A 15,261-nucleotide genomic window follows, 5' to 3' on the forward strand; every position below is an offset into this window, starting at 1 on the left:
GAACCGTAAGTGTCAGCCTGTATATTCCCTGCCCGTGTTTGCTAGACCATGTGTCTGTGTAGATAACACCCGCTACAATCTGTGGTATTGGGGGGGCCACAGGTTTATCACACCAGTTCTACAAATAATTGGCCAGTTGAGCACTGTTTGTATCAGAGTTAACACAGCAAAAGAGGAAATATTGTTGCAGGACACAAATACACTTGTAAAAGTATACTCAGATAACACCCCACTTCAATATGTGGTATTGGGGTGCCTCTTGTTTATCACACCAGTTGTTCAAAAAATTGGCCAGTGAGTTTGGCACTGTGTGTATCAGACTTCACTCAGCAAAAGAGGCAATATTGTTGCAGGACACAAATACACTTGAAAAAGTTTACTCAAATAACACCCCACTTTAATATGTGGCATTGGGGGGGGGGGGAGCATTGCTGTAGCACACCAGTTCAAAAAAATGGTCAGTGAGTTTGGCGCTGTGTGTACCTGACTTCACTCAGCAAACTAGGCAATATTGTTGCATGACACAAATACACTTGGAAAAGTTTACTCAGATAATACCCCACTTCAATATGTGGCATTGGGGGGGGGGGGGGGGGGGCAATTGGTCTATCACACCAGTTACAGTGCTTTGCGAAAATATTCTGCCCCCTTGAACTTTTCAACCTTTTGCCACATTTCAGGCTTCAAACATAAAGATATAAAACTGTAATTTTTTGTGAAGAATCAACAAGTGGGACACAATCATGAAGTGGAACGAAATTTATTGGATATTTCAAACTTTTTTAACAAATGAAAAACTGAAAAATTGGGCGTGCAAAATTATTTAGCCCCCTTAAGTTAATACTTTGTAGCGCCACCTTTTGCTGCGATTACAGCTGTAAGTCGCTTGGGGTATGTCTCTATCAGTTTTGCACATTGAGAGACTGAAATTTTTGCCCATTCCTCCTTGCAAAACAGCTCAAGCTCAGTGAGGTTGGATGGAGAGTGTTTGTGAACAGCAGTTTTCAGTTCTTTCCACAGATTCTCAATTGGATTCAGGTCTGGACTTTGACTTGGCCATTCTAACACCTGGATATGTTTATTTGTGAACCATTCCATTGTAGATTTTGCTTTATGTTTTGGATCATTGTCTTGTTGGAATCTCCGTCCCAGTCTCAGGTCTTTTACAGACTCCAGCAGGTTTTCTTCCAGAATGGTCCTTTATTTGGCTCCATCCATCTTCCCATCAATTTTACCCATCTTCCCTGTCCCTGCTGAAGAAAAGCAGGCCCAAACCATGATGCTGCCACCACCATGTTTGACAGTGGGGATGATGTGTTCAGGGTGATGAGCTGTGTTTCTTTTATGCCAAACATAACGTTTTGCATTGTTGCCAAAAAGTTTGATTTTGGTTTCATCTGACCAGAGCACCTTCTTCCACATGTTTGGTGTGTCTCCCAGGTGGCTTGTGGCAAACTTTAAACGACACTTTTTATGGATATCTTTAAGAAATGGCTTTCTTCTTGCCACTCTTCCATAAAGGCCAGATTTGTGCAGTATACGACTGATTGTTGTCCTATGGACAGAGTCTCCCACCTCAGCTGTAGATCTCTGCAGTTCATCCAGAGCGATCATGGGCCTCTTGGCTGCATCTCTGATCAGTCTTCTCCTTGTATGAGCTGAAAGTTTAGAGGGATGGCCAGGTCTTCGTAGATTTACAGTGGTCTGATACTCCTTCCATTTCAATATTATTGCTTGCACAGTGCTCCTTGGGATGTTTAAAGCTTGGGAAATCTTTTTGTATCCAAATTCAGCTTTAAACTTCTCCACAACAGTATCTCGGACCTGCCTGGTGTGCCTTGTTCTTCTTGATGCTCTCTGCGCTTTAAACGGGCCTCTGAGACTATCACAGTGCAGGTGCATTTATACAGAGACTTGATTACACACAGGTGGATTCTATTTATCATCATTAGTCATTTAGGTCAACATTGGATCATTCAGAGATCCTCACTGAACTTCTGGAGAGAGTTTGCTGCACTGAAAGTAAAGGGGCTGAATAATTTTGCACGTCCAATTTTTCAGTTTTATATTTGTTAAAAAAGTTTGAAATATCCAATAAATTTCGTTCTACTTCATGATTGTGTCCCACTTGTTGTTGATTCTTCACAAAAAAATTACAGTTTTATATCTTTATGTTTGAAGCCTGAAATGTTGCAAAAGGTTGCAAAGTTCAAGGGGGCCGAATACTTTCGCAAGGCACTGTATAATACATTATAAGTGCTTTTGTCACTGTGTGTAGTGTTGCTGCAGAAACGCTCAGTCTCACCCCCACACCTGTCACAATGCTGCACAGTGCACAATAATAGTACTAATCCACTATATTATGCTTTCTACAAAGTATATTACACTGTGGATTACCCCCTCCCCCACCCCCACCCCCTTTTTAGTGCACTGCACAGCAATACCAAAACATTTGCAGCCCTTTACATGACTTTTGTGGACATTAACAGAGCAATTTGTGTGTGACTGCAGCCGATCTCTAACTGCCCCTAAAGCAACCACAGGATACCTGGCCCTATAGTAAAGAGACTGTAATAGACCCTAAAACGACATTGGAGCATTTTAAATGACTTTTGGTCCCTAAGCTCAAAATATACTAGACCTATACCGAAAAATACCAGCCCTGAAAAGGACTTTTGTGGATCTTCACAGTGCTATATGTGTCTAGCAAACTCTCCCTGATGAGCACAGCAGACCTCTCCTTACACTGGCAGAAAGCGGAATGTGAAATGGCCGCCAGATCGGGTCTATTTATAGGGCAAGGGGACTGTCCATGTGCTGGAATGTTTCAATTGGCTGTCCCGTTCCACCTGACGGCTGTGTCATGGGTCAAAGTTCTTCTGAATGAAAAAGAAAATGGCGGCGCGAACATCGGCAAAAGTCCGACTTTTTGCGAATTTGCGAACAAGCAAAATTTGCCGCGAACCGACCGCCGGGCGAACCGCAAGGCCATCTTTACTACTGAATATACTTCACTATCTCATCTCTTAACTTGTAAATAAAACACATCTCTCTCTCTGCCTAACTCACTGCTAGCAATGTCTCTAATTAGACTACATTGCACTGTCTGATAAACTGCAAAATCACTTTACTCTCCCTGTCTCAATCACTGCTAGCAATGTCTCTAAATATGAAACTAGTGTACCTCGCGCTTATGGTAAAATAATTAAATTAATTAATTAATTAAAACAGATGAATGAGCTGCTAGCTGCAATAAAAGTGCAAGTGCTTTTTAAATGTGTTGATCTGTGTTTGCAGCGCTGCTCAAAAGTGTTGATGTGTAAATATACCATAAATTACAATAAAATTCAAAAGTGCATATTGAAATTCATATGTGCATAATAAATAAATATATAAAGCTGCATAATGAAATGAATCATCAAGTGCAATAGTGCTGTGCTGAAATTGTGTATAAACGACCTGTTAAATATCACCATAAAACAAGTGCAGTAATAAAACTCATATAAAGTCCATAATAAAAGTCCTTTTTCAAATTATAAAGTGCTGGTGCTCATCCGTGTTGCTTGCGGGGTCTCCCCCTTTGTGGATGTACTTACCACAATCTGGTTTAAACTGAGCAGGTAATGGTAATCATGATGATCTTTGAATTCAATATTGTTGACTAGAATTCCAATAAAGACTCCTTTTCCTCTTTGAATACTCCCAAGTGTCCTCATAAAAAGAAAAACTATTGCACTTGATGATTCATTTCATTATGCAGCTTTATATATTTATTTATTATGCACATATGAATTTCAATATGCACTTTTGAATTTTATTGTAATTTATGGTATATTTACACATCAACACTTTTGAGCAGCGCTGCAAACACAGATCAACACAATGTCTCTAAATAGACTACACTGCACTGTCTGATAAATTCCAAATCACTTTACTCTCCCTGCCTGAAAAGCACAATCCTCTCCCTGCCTAACTCACTGCTAGCAATGTCTCCAATTAGACTACACTGCACTGTCTGATAAACTGCAAATGACTCTCTCTCCCTGCCTCAAACATGATCCTCTCCCTGCCTCAACTACTTGCTATTTGCCCGCACAGTCACACTATATGTGGCTGCTCTGCGAGCAGCCTTTATATAGTGTGGAGTGTGTGCTTAGCCCCTGAGCCATGATTGGCTAAAGGCAGCCTGCCTTTGTCCAATCACAGCAGAGATGATTTGATTGGCCAAAGTATGGAGGTTAGGGTGCATGCTTTGGCCAATCACATAACGGACTGCACGCGCTGCATTATGGATGCAGGCGCTCAAATTTCCCACGAAGAAGCACATTTGTTCGTCATTCGACGAATGAGTGAATGACCAATGTTCGAGTCAAACTAAAGCCTCGTACACACGCACCGAATGTTGGCCGACCGATCGGCCGTCATTGTCCAGTGTTGTTGTGTTGGTTGAAATGTGCTCTAGACTGCACATGAATTTTGTCGGCCAACAACAACCAACTGCAGAAGTGATGTCATGTTCTGGTCTACTTTTCGCGTGTTTTTTCTTCTCTGAGCATGCCCAGTCTTGATCATCACATTTTTGTCGGCCGAAATCTGTACTGACTGAGGAACAATCAGTTCTGCTGACGGCCAACAAAAATTTTATAGCATGCACACCAGATTTTGTTCGGCCGAAAAGTCGCAGTCGGTTGTCGGAAGCATCATACTAACAAGCCGACAATCGGCCGATCGGACGTTAGCCGAAAATTTACGGCCAACAATCTGTGCGTGTGTACGGGGCTTTAGCTTCGACTCAAACTCGAAGCTCATCACTATTAGTAAACTTGGCATAGGAACCATAGCTCCACTGATAATTTGAGCTCAACCAAGTGCAGTCATGCTACTGATGGGGAAGATCTTCAAAGCTTCAGATCAAACCTCACCACATCCAAAATGATTTCCATACCTACTGATGAAAGTTTTACAGTACTCAAAACCAGGGACAAAAGCAGTTTCTTTGAAATATATTCATGTCATGTTCTAGTGAAACTGATGCATATCAGCCTACAGTCTAAACAAGAGCGTAAAATAATAGTGACTGACACATAAAGTACTATACAACTTTATTGTGTTACTTAAATTACATTTCTGTTCATGTGGACAGTGTGATTTACATTAATTGTTGCTATAAAAATGAAGGCATGGGATTTACTTTTATGCAAGATAAAATGATAAGGTAGAAATTTGCACAGTAACAAGAAGATAAAGAATACATGTTATTTTCCTAAACCCATTACTATTATTCCTGGTTACCTACAGACAAAGCAAAAAAGAAAGATTTGTACAGTATGAAAACCTATTGCTTAGTGTAATTTGTCTCTGTGGACATTAATGACCCATATTTAAAAAAAACTCTTTTCACTTTTCATTTCTCCAAAAAGCACCAACATATTCCTTTCCTTAAGATTTGGCAAACTGGGGCAGTAAAGTACATAGCAAACACCTTAAAATCTGGATTACCGTTAAAAATAAACCTATAGACCTTGCACTGTTAGCTTTGAAAAAATGTCAGCTTAATACTGGTCAAAATGGGTCACTTATGGCCACTGGATCACACCGAGATGAAGTGACACTTCTATTGTCACATGTGCACTATGTTTATTCTCATGATTCCCCTGTACTGGTGTCCCGGTATCATTGCAGAAACCGGTACAAAGAGATTTCCAAGCTCGAACTTCCAGAATTCCAGAAACCGGGACATAGCCAGATGGGCAGGTACAGTACATAAATGTTAGATCTGTCCATTATGACTTTGCTTTTTCACTTATTTTACTACATGCACCTTGTAACCCTTCCCAACTTCATCTTAGGTTTTAAAGATGAGCTCCGGTCAGCTTGAAATAATAAACATCTGTTGCACAGGCCAATGAAATGTATTGTACCCAACAACGACTTTTCAGTTTCAAGCTGCATCAAGAAATTCAGTTTTCTCTTGTGTGCAGCCATGACAACAGTTCTCCAGATATAGGTCTTCCCAGACATTCCATGCTTCCAAAGAAGGAAATATTTGGCTTTTGGGATTTTTGGAATTTTTTTCCTAGCTGGGACTAATCCAAGTTGCTGGTCATGAGATATTTGCTAAGGGAAAGATCCGAGTTCAAACAGTTATTGACTGGCTGACTGTGTCTAAATGTCAATTGTCCCAAGCCTTATTACCTGAAATCTTGTGAGATATGACCACTCCAGCACTGAACATCAGGAACATATAGTATTTTACAAATGTATCAGTATAGTATGTGCATAACAAATAACTTGAAGCCATTGGGACATTTCAACCCTCACTGAATTAGCCCCCAAACCCACAACTAACCCAATTTAACTTCATGTGTTTTGCTAAGCCCTACCCCTTTTGGACCACAAAACAACATAGCAGTTGAAGGATGTGCTTTAAATATCTTGACATGCAAATAGTGGTTTTGGTTTTCACCACACTTGGAAATTTAATGCAGTTCTACATTTTTTAGGGAAAAACCTTACATAAGCAAGTTGCTGGATAAATTGTTGCTATACCATAGACTACTTTCTAGGGTATATCTCTGACGTTTTTCCCTTACTTCTGGAGTCTAGATTTAAAATACATACAATTACCTTCATACAGAATTGACTTGAATCATATCACATCTGGCTTTACTTCAACAGTGCTTTATGGAACGCATTGCACTCATATACCACTGTTTGTTAGTACGGTAAAACCTTGGAATGCGAGCATATATGCAGGGGAGGGCTGGGAAGGGGGGCAGGGTGGCAATTGCCCCCCAGGCTGCTCTGATGCAAAAAGGCCACCCTCGGGGCTGGATTAATGTAGGGGCCAGACGCTGTATACAGCTGCTGGTCGCCGCTACACAATGTTATATTTGTAGAGCTGCAGCGGAGCGGTATGAGTGTGCAGAGTACGCTCCTGCACCCGGCTGGCACAATACTAACACAGTCACTTCCCTGTCAGGCAGAGTGATCTCCACCCGACAGGAGCTTCCTAGGCCCCGCCTGGCGTGATGTCTTGTATTGCTGTTAAACCTCCTTTGCTGCTATTAACATTTAATTATGTTACCACATTGCATCATGTTTGTCTTGCTTCATAACATCAATATCCGTTATAAACCAGGTGGGCATGGATGGCGAGCTGATTCGATAGTTCAACGAGCCACTTGACTGGACTTGCCCCCCAGGCCTAAGGTTGCCAGCCCTCCCCTGCATATATGGTTCCCGAAACATGCTTGTAATCCAAAGCACTCTTATATCAAAACAAATTTCCCCATAAGAAATAATGAAAACTCAGATGATTCGTTCCACAACCATTTATTCATAAATCTTTCAGTTTATAGTCCATATAAAAAAATTATCGCAATGTGATAGGTTGTGTAACCATAAAATGTCCATCCACAGAGAGCAGCCTCCACAAGAGGATTAGAAGCAAAATCTAGCAGTAGCTACAGTGTATAAAAGAGAAGAGAGGTGCCTCTAAGTGTAGCAATATGGTTACATTTAATGAAAGTTCAACATTTAACAACTCACATGGTTGTTGAATAACCTCCCTGGGGGTATTCCCGAGTGGGGCTCGGGGTTAACTTTCAGTAGCAAAAGCGGTAACCCCGAGCCACACTCGGGATTGCCCCAGAAGCACACTCACCTTCCCTGTGATCCCCCACCGCAATCCCCTGCCGTCCTCCCACTCTCTCCCCGCTCTGTGCTAGGCAGATGCTGGCACTTGCCTACTGGTTCTCTTCCCTGCGAGCGTTGTGACGCAGGGGGGTGGAACCGGCGGCAAATTCAAAAGTGTAAATACACAAATGACATGATACAAAGGCAACTGTGATCCTAACGAATTACACTGTATCATTCCATTTCACCACAGGATTGCAACTGGTGACTTTTCCAGTGCCCTGCCTGTGCTTTTCCAGTGCTTTGTGCCTGCAAAATAGAGAACGATCATGACGTCCAAAAAGCGTTTTCTTTTAGACGAACTGGAAAACAGCGACAGCGAAACTGAGTTACTTAAAGAACTGAGCGATAGCGATTTGTGGGAAAATTCGTCATCAGGTACCAAAAGTGACGACATCAACGATTCTTATGTCTCTTTCTGGCACATAGCTTGCGGAATTTGGGAAGTATATCAAATGATTCTTCAGAATTTCCAACGGAGCTATGTGCCAGAAACAGACTTCAGAATCGTCACCGTCGTCACTTTCCGTACCTGATGACGAATTTTCCCACGAATTGCTGTCGCTCAGTTCTTCAAGTAACTCAGTTTCGCTGTCGCTGTTTTCCAGTTCATCTAAAAGCACTTTTGCGCAAAAGAACGCTTTTTGGATGCCATGGTTGTTCTCTATTTTCCAGGCACAAAGAACTGGAAAAGCACAGGCAGGGCACTGGAAAAGTTACCGGGTGCAATCCTGTGGTGAAATGGCATGATTGAAATTGCCGCTGGTTTCACCCCCCCTGCGTCGCAGCGCTCGCAGGGAAGGGAACCGGAAGACAGGAGGTGCCGGCATCAACTGGGAGGATGGCTGGTGAGTTTTAAAATATAAAACAACAAATTTCCATGCAAAACAATGTACCGCTTTTAGCACAGAAATCCTAACATAATCAGACCGCCAGGGAGCTTAAAAGAGACACATCTAAGAATGCAGGCATCCGGGGTAAAGCTCTCCGCATAGACCATCCTTCGCACTACCGGCTCTCACCGCCGTCAGTCTGCAGTGGTGATCGCGAAGACTACCCTGCAGTAGAGCAATCTGAAATCGAGGCTTGAAACGCTCATGGAGTGCAGCGTGGAAGGGATGATGTCAATGGCGGTGCAAAGGACAGTCTATGTGGACAGCTTTACCCCCGATGCCTGCATACTTAGATGTGCCTGTTTTAATCATCAGCCATGTGAGTTGCTAAATGTTGTACCCTCATTAAATGTAACCATACTGCTACACTTAGAGGCGCCTCTCTTCTCTTTTATACTCAGTTGTGACATGATGCTACTTGTATATCAAGAAATCGCTTGTAAATCAAGCCAAATTTTATTAAAAAAAATGTTGCTTGTCTTGCAAAACGCTCTCAAACCACCTTACTCCCAAACCAAGGATTTACTGTAGTACATTTTTCAAAAGAAATGCTGCAAAAAGTTGGCTACAACATACTATTTACAGTAGCTAATTTTTTATGTATTGTTTATTACAGTGTGGTACACTTATTTCAGACATATATATAGGGTATAAATTATTGAAACTCTGTAATCATCAATACATCATGAAATGTATTTTTAAATGTTAGCAATGGGAAGGAAAGGCAGCAACTAGAAGCCATTCAGCTATACTTTAGTGCCAGAAGCATGCTGATAGGGAGAGAGAACAGAGTGACAGAGAGATAGGCTTATCTGTGCACTGCTTTTCCTGTAACTTGTAAGCGCAGCAGAGAGCGATCAAATCCTTTCCCCTGCCAGACAGGGGCTGTGTGGCAGATCTATGTAAATCTTAGGACTAGAGTACCCAAAAATATGAATCCTTAGCAGGTGAAGCAATTCTAATATACACCAAAAAATGACACATAAAAGTAATATTTCATCAGTTCATGCGCTGATCAGATGCACACTCCAAGGCTTGCTAGTGGTCTTTTCCAATGTGAGGTCGTTGCAGTTCTCCTTGTTTCCACTGGGTGGCAAACAATGAGTCTGTATAAGAATTACAAAAGAAGACACCAGCGCACAGCCGCCCTCGCATAATAAAGTTTTAATTGGACATTGGACAACATTTCTAACAAATACACTCACATGTTTCAAGAAGATACCAGGCACATACAACAATAAGTTCCCTTTCTACCTCTGAAGGGGCCATCCGGGGGAGAGAGGAAGAAAGGGAATCTATTGTGATTTTGCAGAACAGACAGAAGATGTCTTACCCTCTTAGGCCCCTTTCACACAGGCGGACCGTTCAGATCCGCCTGTCAGTTTTTTTGGCGTATCTGAACGGTCCCCCCATGCATCTCTATCGGGCATCGGATGTCAGCGGAGACATGTCCGCTGACATCCGATCTGTCAAATCTGGATAGATGGAAACCCTATTTTCCATCCGTCCAGCGGATCGTATCGAATGGGAATCAGATGAGAACGGACAGACTGTCCGTCCCCATCTGATTTCCCCATAGAGATGCATGGGAACCTGACAGCTCCTGCTCAGCGGGGGATAGGCGAGTCAAATCGATCCCCCGCTGAGAAAAACGGGGGATCGATGTGTGAAAGAGCCCTTACTCACAAGGTGTTTTAGAATTTACACTGAGCTGCTCATGCAGAGGGGAGAAGATGTCTGCGGCGCGAGGGAACTCAAGGCCATTGCATGACTGGAGTAGAAGCGAGGACTATAAAGGATTTGGGCAGCTTAGAGAGTAATTGCATGCAGGATTACTAGCAATCATGTTATAATATAAAAAAGAATCATGATGGTCATTATTAACGCTACTAAAACAACTTTTTTTGAACTTTTATTTTTCTTTATACGGAATATATCATCACCTCTTTTCACTTGCTTGCTGTGGCGGTCGGAGGGCTTGGAATTTACGCTGAGGCCTTGAGATTTAAATTTTTGCAAGAAGAACGTTGAGCTTCTGAGGATAGAGCTGTTAGCTAGAAAATTATTGTTCAAAGTGATTTCTCATCACTGATGCCCCCTCTTCCCTAAAAGCTTTAGGTCACAGCTCTGGTCCCTAGTAAGGTGCTGTACAGGTCCCCTGTTACCCATCCTTGATTTTAACATACATTATGTTAAGATCAATGAGAGTGGGAAGGTTGCTGGTGGGGCCCTATGATCTATATTTATGCCTTTGGAAAAATCATACAAGTTCTAGCATTTAAATTGCAGGCCACACAAACCAAGTTGCTTTTGTAAGCTTATTAAACAAAACGTATAACTAGAAAAGCATGCGTTACAACATGTATGATCTTTCGGTTCTGAATATATGTTATTCAAAAGGGATCCAAATCCATTGATTTTAAGTAGTGTTCACTTTGGTTGTTTTTTCTTTTCTTCTCTGGTTGATTCTTTGGTTGATTTTCTCTTTTTCTTTAATGCTTGTAACCAGTTCATAGAATGACTGAAAATACAAATAAAATAATTGTTCAGTACAAAAACATATTACAAGAGTATTGACAGAGTATCGGGTGAGGACTTTTACTTTTGAAATTATACATTGGGTCTAAGTGATCTTACTATATAATGTACAAGTGTCTCTGCGTCCAGTCCCTGTGTCCGTGGGGTTGCGCTACTGCGCATGTGCCCCACGGACAGGCATTGGGACTTGGAGCGCAGAGACTTCGGGCGGCCGGCTGAAAATGTTGAAGCGGCGGGTGTGCGCTGGCACGCGGCGGGTGCGCGCTCGCACGCGAGAGCCGCTCGGTCAGCTCTGTGCGTGTCCCCGATGTTGCTAGGGCAACAGGGACGCTATGCGCAGAGCTGGCTACGTCTTGCGGCTCTCGCGTTGTTAGAAAAAAAAAAGAGATAAGCGAGAGCCACTCAGTCAGCTCTGCGCATGTCCCCGACGTTGCTGGGGCAAAAGGGACACAGAGCTGACAGAGGCTATAGGACTAAACCAAACAGATACATATATACAATTCAGAAGAAGAGTGTTAAACTCAGCAAGATGAGTTAAATATTACAAAGGCCAAAAGACAAAGACTAGAAAATAGATCTGTTGAAGAACAGGAAAATTATGTTAGAAATTCAACATAACCCCCCCCCCCCAAAAAAAAAAAACAAGAACAAATATTTAAAAAAAACCTCTTTGAAAAGGTTTGCACTTAAGCAACATTTACCATACCTTAAATGTTTTTATTTACTACATCAAAAAAAAAAAAAAAAAAAGTGAAATTTTTCAAATTATTCTTCTTTAATATTTCTAAAGAATAAACACGATAAGATAGAAATCAACTGCATGGTTGTCCACTTTTTTTTGTACTGGAACAAGTCTGTTTTTACAAATGTTTGACCACATATGTTCTAGCGCCCGTTAATTTAACGGGCTTAATGTCTAGTAAATGCATAAATGAAACTTAGATTATAAGCTCCTTGAGGGCAGGGACTGATGTGAATGTGCAATGTATATGTAAAGCGCTGTGTAAGTTGACAGCGATATATAAGTACCTGAAATAAATAAATAAATAAATAAAACTTAAAAAAAAAGTTAGTCAAACCATTCTCTCCCTAAATTGGAGCATTCCCAACCCTTTAAAAAATAAGCTGTGTATACATATCTCTTTTCAAGGTGTCTTTGATCTGGAATGGTGATATCACAGGTCCTGTTCACCCTCTTCTATCACCTGTTGTGTGGATATTTTAATCTGTCAAAGAGTGGCCCAGCATAATGATGAAGCACCAATCTTTGCAGCAATCTGATGTGATTTCAGGGCAGGAGTTGGAACCATGTCACCCTTGGTTTACAGGAAGTAAGCTGAATTACATTGGCAATTATTCTACCTTAAAGCGGAGTTCCGGGCACAGAAGTCATTTTTCACTGAACATACCCCCGGGACAGTCAGGGCTAGCACATTCCACAATGGCTAGCCTCTGATCTGTCCCGGTTCGCACTTACCTTTTAGAAGAAATACTTACTTATAAAATTTCTTCCACAGCGTTTCCATCTCTCTTGTGGGCAGCTGAAGCCGGCGCGGTCCTCTTCTGTGTCTTCTTCCGCGTCTTCTTGTCCCAGAATGCGCCTGCACCGGCCCCTCTCGTCACTTCCGGTGCGGCGCCGCATTCCTCCCCAGAAGCTGTTTAGCAGGGGAATACGGCGTCGCCCGGAAGTGACGAGCGGGGCCGGTGCCGTCACATTGATTCCTGGGAGCGATGACGTTCAGCTCCCAGGAATCGGTGCAAGCCAGGAAGTGACGGGTGAGCCGCGGCGCTGAGGGAGGAAGTGAAGACTAGGTGAGTATCTTCGATCTTCAATTACAAGGTGAGTGAATAAAAAAAAAATCTATCCAATTCTGTTTCAGGTTAAGGGGAAGAAGCGGACGGTCACAAAAAAAAAATATCGATTTTGTGCCCGGAACTCCGGCATTGAGTGTTTCATTCCGCAGGGACAGTGCTGGAGATGTGAAGGAGGGTGGAATATAGCAGCATTTTTTTTAAGAGCAGCTGTGGGATCCATATTTTTATTTTTTGCTCAAGCTGGACTTGGGATTCAAGTTACAAATGAATGCTGATGGATTTACCCACCAGCTTTTTATATATTTTATGAACTCCAGAATCAGGACCCTTTTACTTTTTTGTCCTTTTTCTAATAAATATACAGTACTGTATATAAGAATGAGGCACAATAATGTATACAGCAGATGGAGCAGAGATGGGAAGAAAGGTGTAGAGAAGATGCTTCCCAATCCAACCAATTAGAGGAGAATATTTTACTCTAGTGATCCTTATTTATTATTGACATAGCACAGCCTTTCTCTCGGAAATGTCTCCACCAGGTCGTCTTTTTAGTTCAAATGTGTGCCGTGGCCCAAATCATTCCTATGGGTGAACTGTATCCAGCCATCGTTCAGATCATGGCTCGCTCATAGGAATGAATGGGTTCATGAAGCAATAATGATTTGATTTGAACAATGATTGCCTGAATGGTGCAAGGCATAGACACACTGCAAAAGAATGAAAGGAAAAAGGGGGGAAATAAGTTTAAGGCCCCCCCTTTTCCTCATGGGATTGTGGAGGCAGCATGTTCTAGCTCCCCTGTAAAGTTTATGAGATACTTGTTCCCTCATTGGCCAGTAAAGTCAGGTGGTTTAGGAATTTTCCAGTGCATGGGAAAGGTGACCCAGGATTGGTCCACTGACCCTTGAAAATTCTGGAATGCAGGGATTTGTTTATAAAAAGGGCAGTTTTGGTGCAATTTTTGTCAGGAGAAGGATTTCCCAGGACAACTCCCCACCCCCCCCCCCCCAACCCTCGTCGTGGCCTTTATCATGTGTTGGGACCCCCCCTTTTCAAAGAATAAGAAGAGGGGCGGGGGGGGCGTGGCCTGGCGCAGCATGTGAGAGGACGTGTGTGAGAGGAGCTCCGCCGGACCGATATCCTTCACCGTTAATCCTGCAGCCCTTCGGGCACGATAATCCTTCCTTCACCTCCCGCACACCCGCGGCACTGACCTCCGCATGTCTCCGCCGAAGAAAGGCTCTGAAGCTGCGGCAAAACTGGCTGCATTCCGGAGGCTGGAGAAGGAGGCCCCGATCCAAGATGGCGCCGGCCCGTCGCTCGTGGTGGAGGAGCCTGAGAGCCCTGCTACATCCAAGGTTTTGGAAGCGATTGCCACTTGCCAGACCATGCTGACAACTAAAATCGAGGAGGTGAAGGTAGATATATCTTTGATGCGCCAGGATATGCAGAAGCTAAGGGACAGAGTTGGTGAGGCTGAACACAGAATTAGTGAGGTGGAAGACTCCCTCCCCCCATTGCAAAGCTCCTCAGACAGGCTGCAGCAACAAGTACACCTTATCCTCCAAAAACAAGATGACATGGAGAATAGGCTGCGCCGCTGTAACCTGCGGTTCATTGGCCTCCCGGAGGGCTCTGAAGGTGCTGACCCCTCATCATATTTGGAACAATTGCTCACTCAGACTTATGGCAGAGAATCCTTTTCACCCACTTTTGTTGTGGAGCGTGCACATCGCCTCTCAGGGCGCCCCCCCCCTCAGGGTGCACCCCCCCGCACGTTCATCGCTAAATTCCTGAACTATCGGGACCGAGATGCCATATTGCGCCTGGCCAGGGTTAAGGGGAACATTCCCTTTGGAAATCACAAAATAGCGATTTTCCCCGACTTTTCTGCTGAGGTCCAGAGGCGCCGCAAGAGCTTTTTGGAGGTCAAACGCAGACTGCGTATCAAGAATATCAAATACTCCATGTTGTATCCGGCCCATCTTAGAGTGGAGGGCGAGGACCGAGCCCACTTCTTTGAGGATCCAGAAGCCGCCATCTCCTGGCTAGAAGGACTGGAAGCTAGAGCCTGACCACCTTGCCCTGGCGACTTCATGATACTTTCTCCCTGATGGCCTATACCTTGAGCTGCTGCAAGGGTGGAGGGGGGTTTTGTAGATCCTGTGGAACTCAAGACTTTGCATCCCCCTTCCCCCCCCCCCTCCCCCCTCATTTTCCTGCACTATTGCTCCTGTGTTTGACCGGCGGAGCGCCCTAGCTCCACAGATGGAACTGCTTTCTCTGTTCTCTTCCTATGGACTTCCACCTGCCCATA

At 43.3% G+C, this 15,261-nt stretch overlaps 1 protein-coding gene across 1 annotated transcript in view; it reads right to left on the reverse strand.

Moving 5' to 3' along the window:
• Positions 1 to 10,820: 10,820 nt before the first annotated feature.
• Positions 10,821 to 15,261, reverse strand: part of TNKS1BP1 (tankyrase 1 binding protein 1) — a gene marked incomplete at its 5' end in the record, with an annotated part of 144,126 nt that continues 139,685 nt past the window's right edge. The window contains one exon of the mRNA XM_082267728.1: positions 10,821 to 11,112. Within this exon, the coding sequence (XP_082123854.1) occupies positions 11,022 to 11,112 (91 nt within the window). The 3' untranslated portion in view covers positions 10,821 to 11,021. The remainder of the gene's footprint in view (positions 11,113 to 15,261) is intronic.

Source organism: Pelophylax lessonae (assembly GCF_965119305.1).
Source record: "Pelophylax lessonae genome assembly, chromosome: 9".
Taxonomy (NCBI): Eukaryota; Metazoa; Chordata; class Amphibia; order Anura; family Ranidae; genus Pelophylax; species Pelophylax lessonae.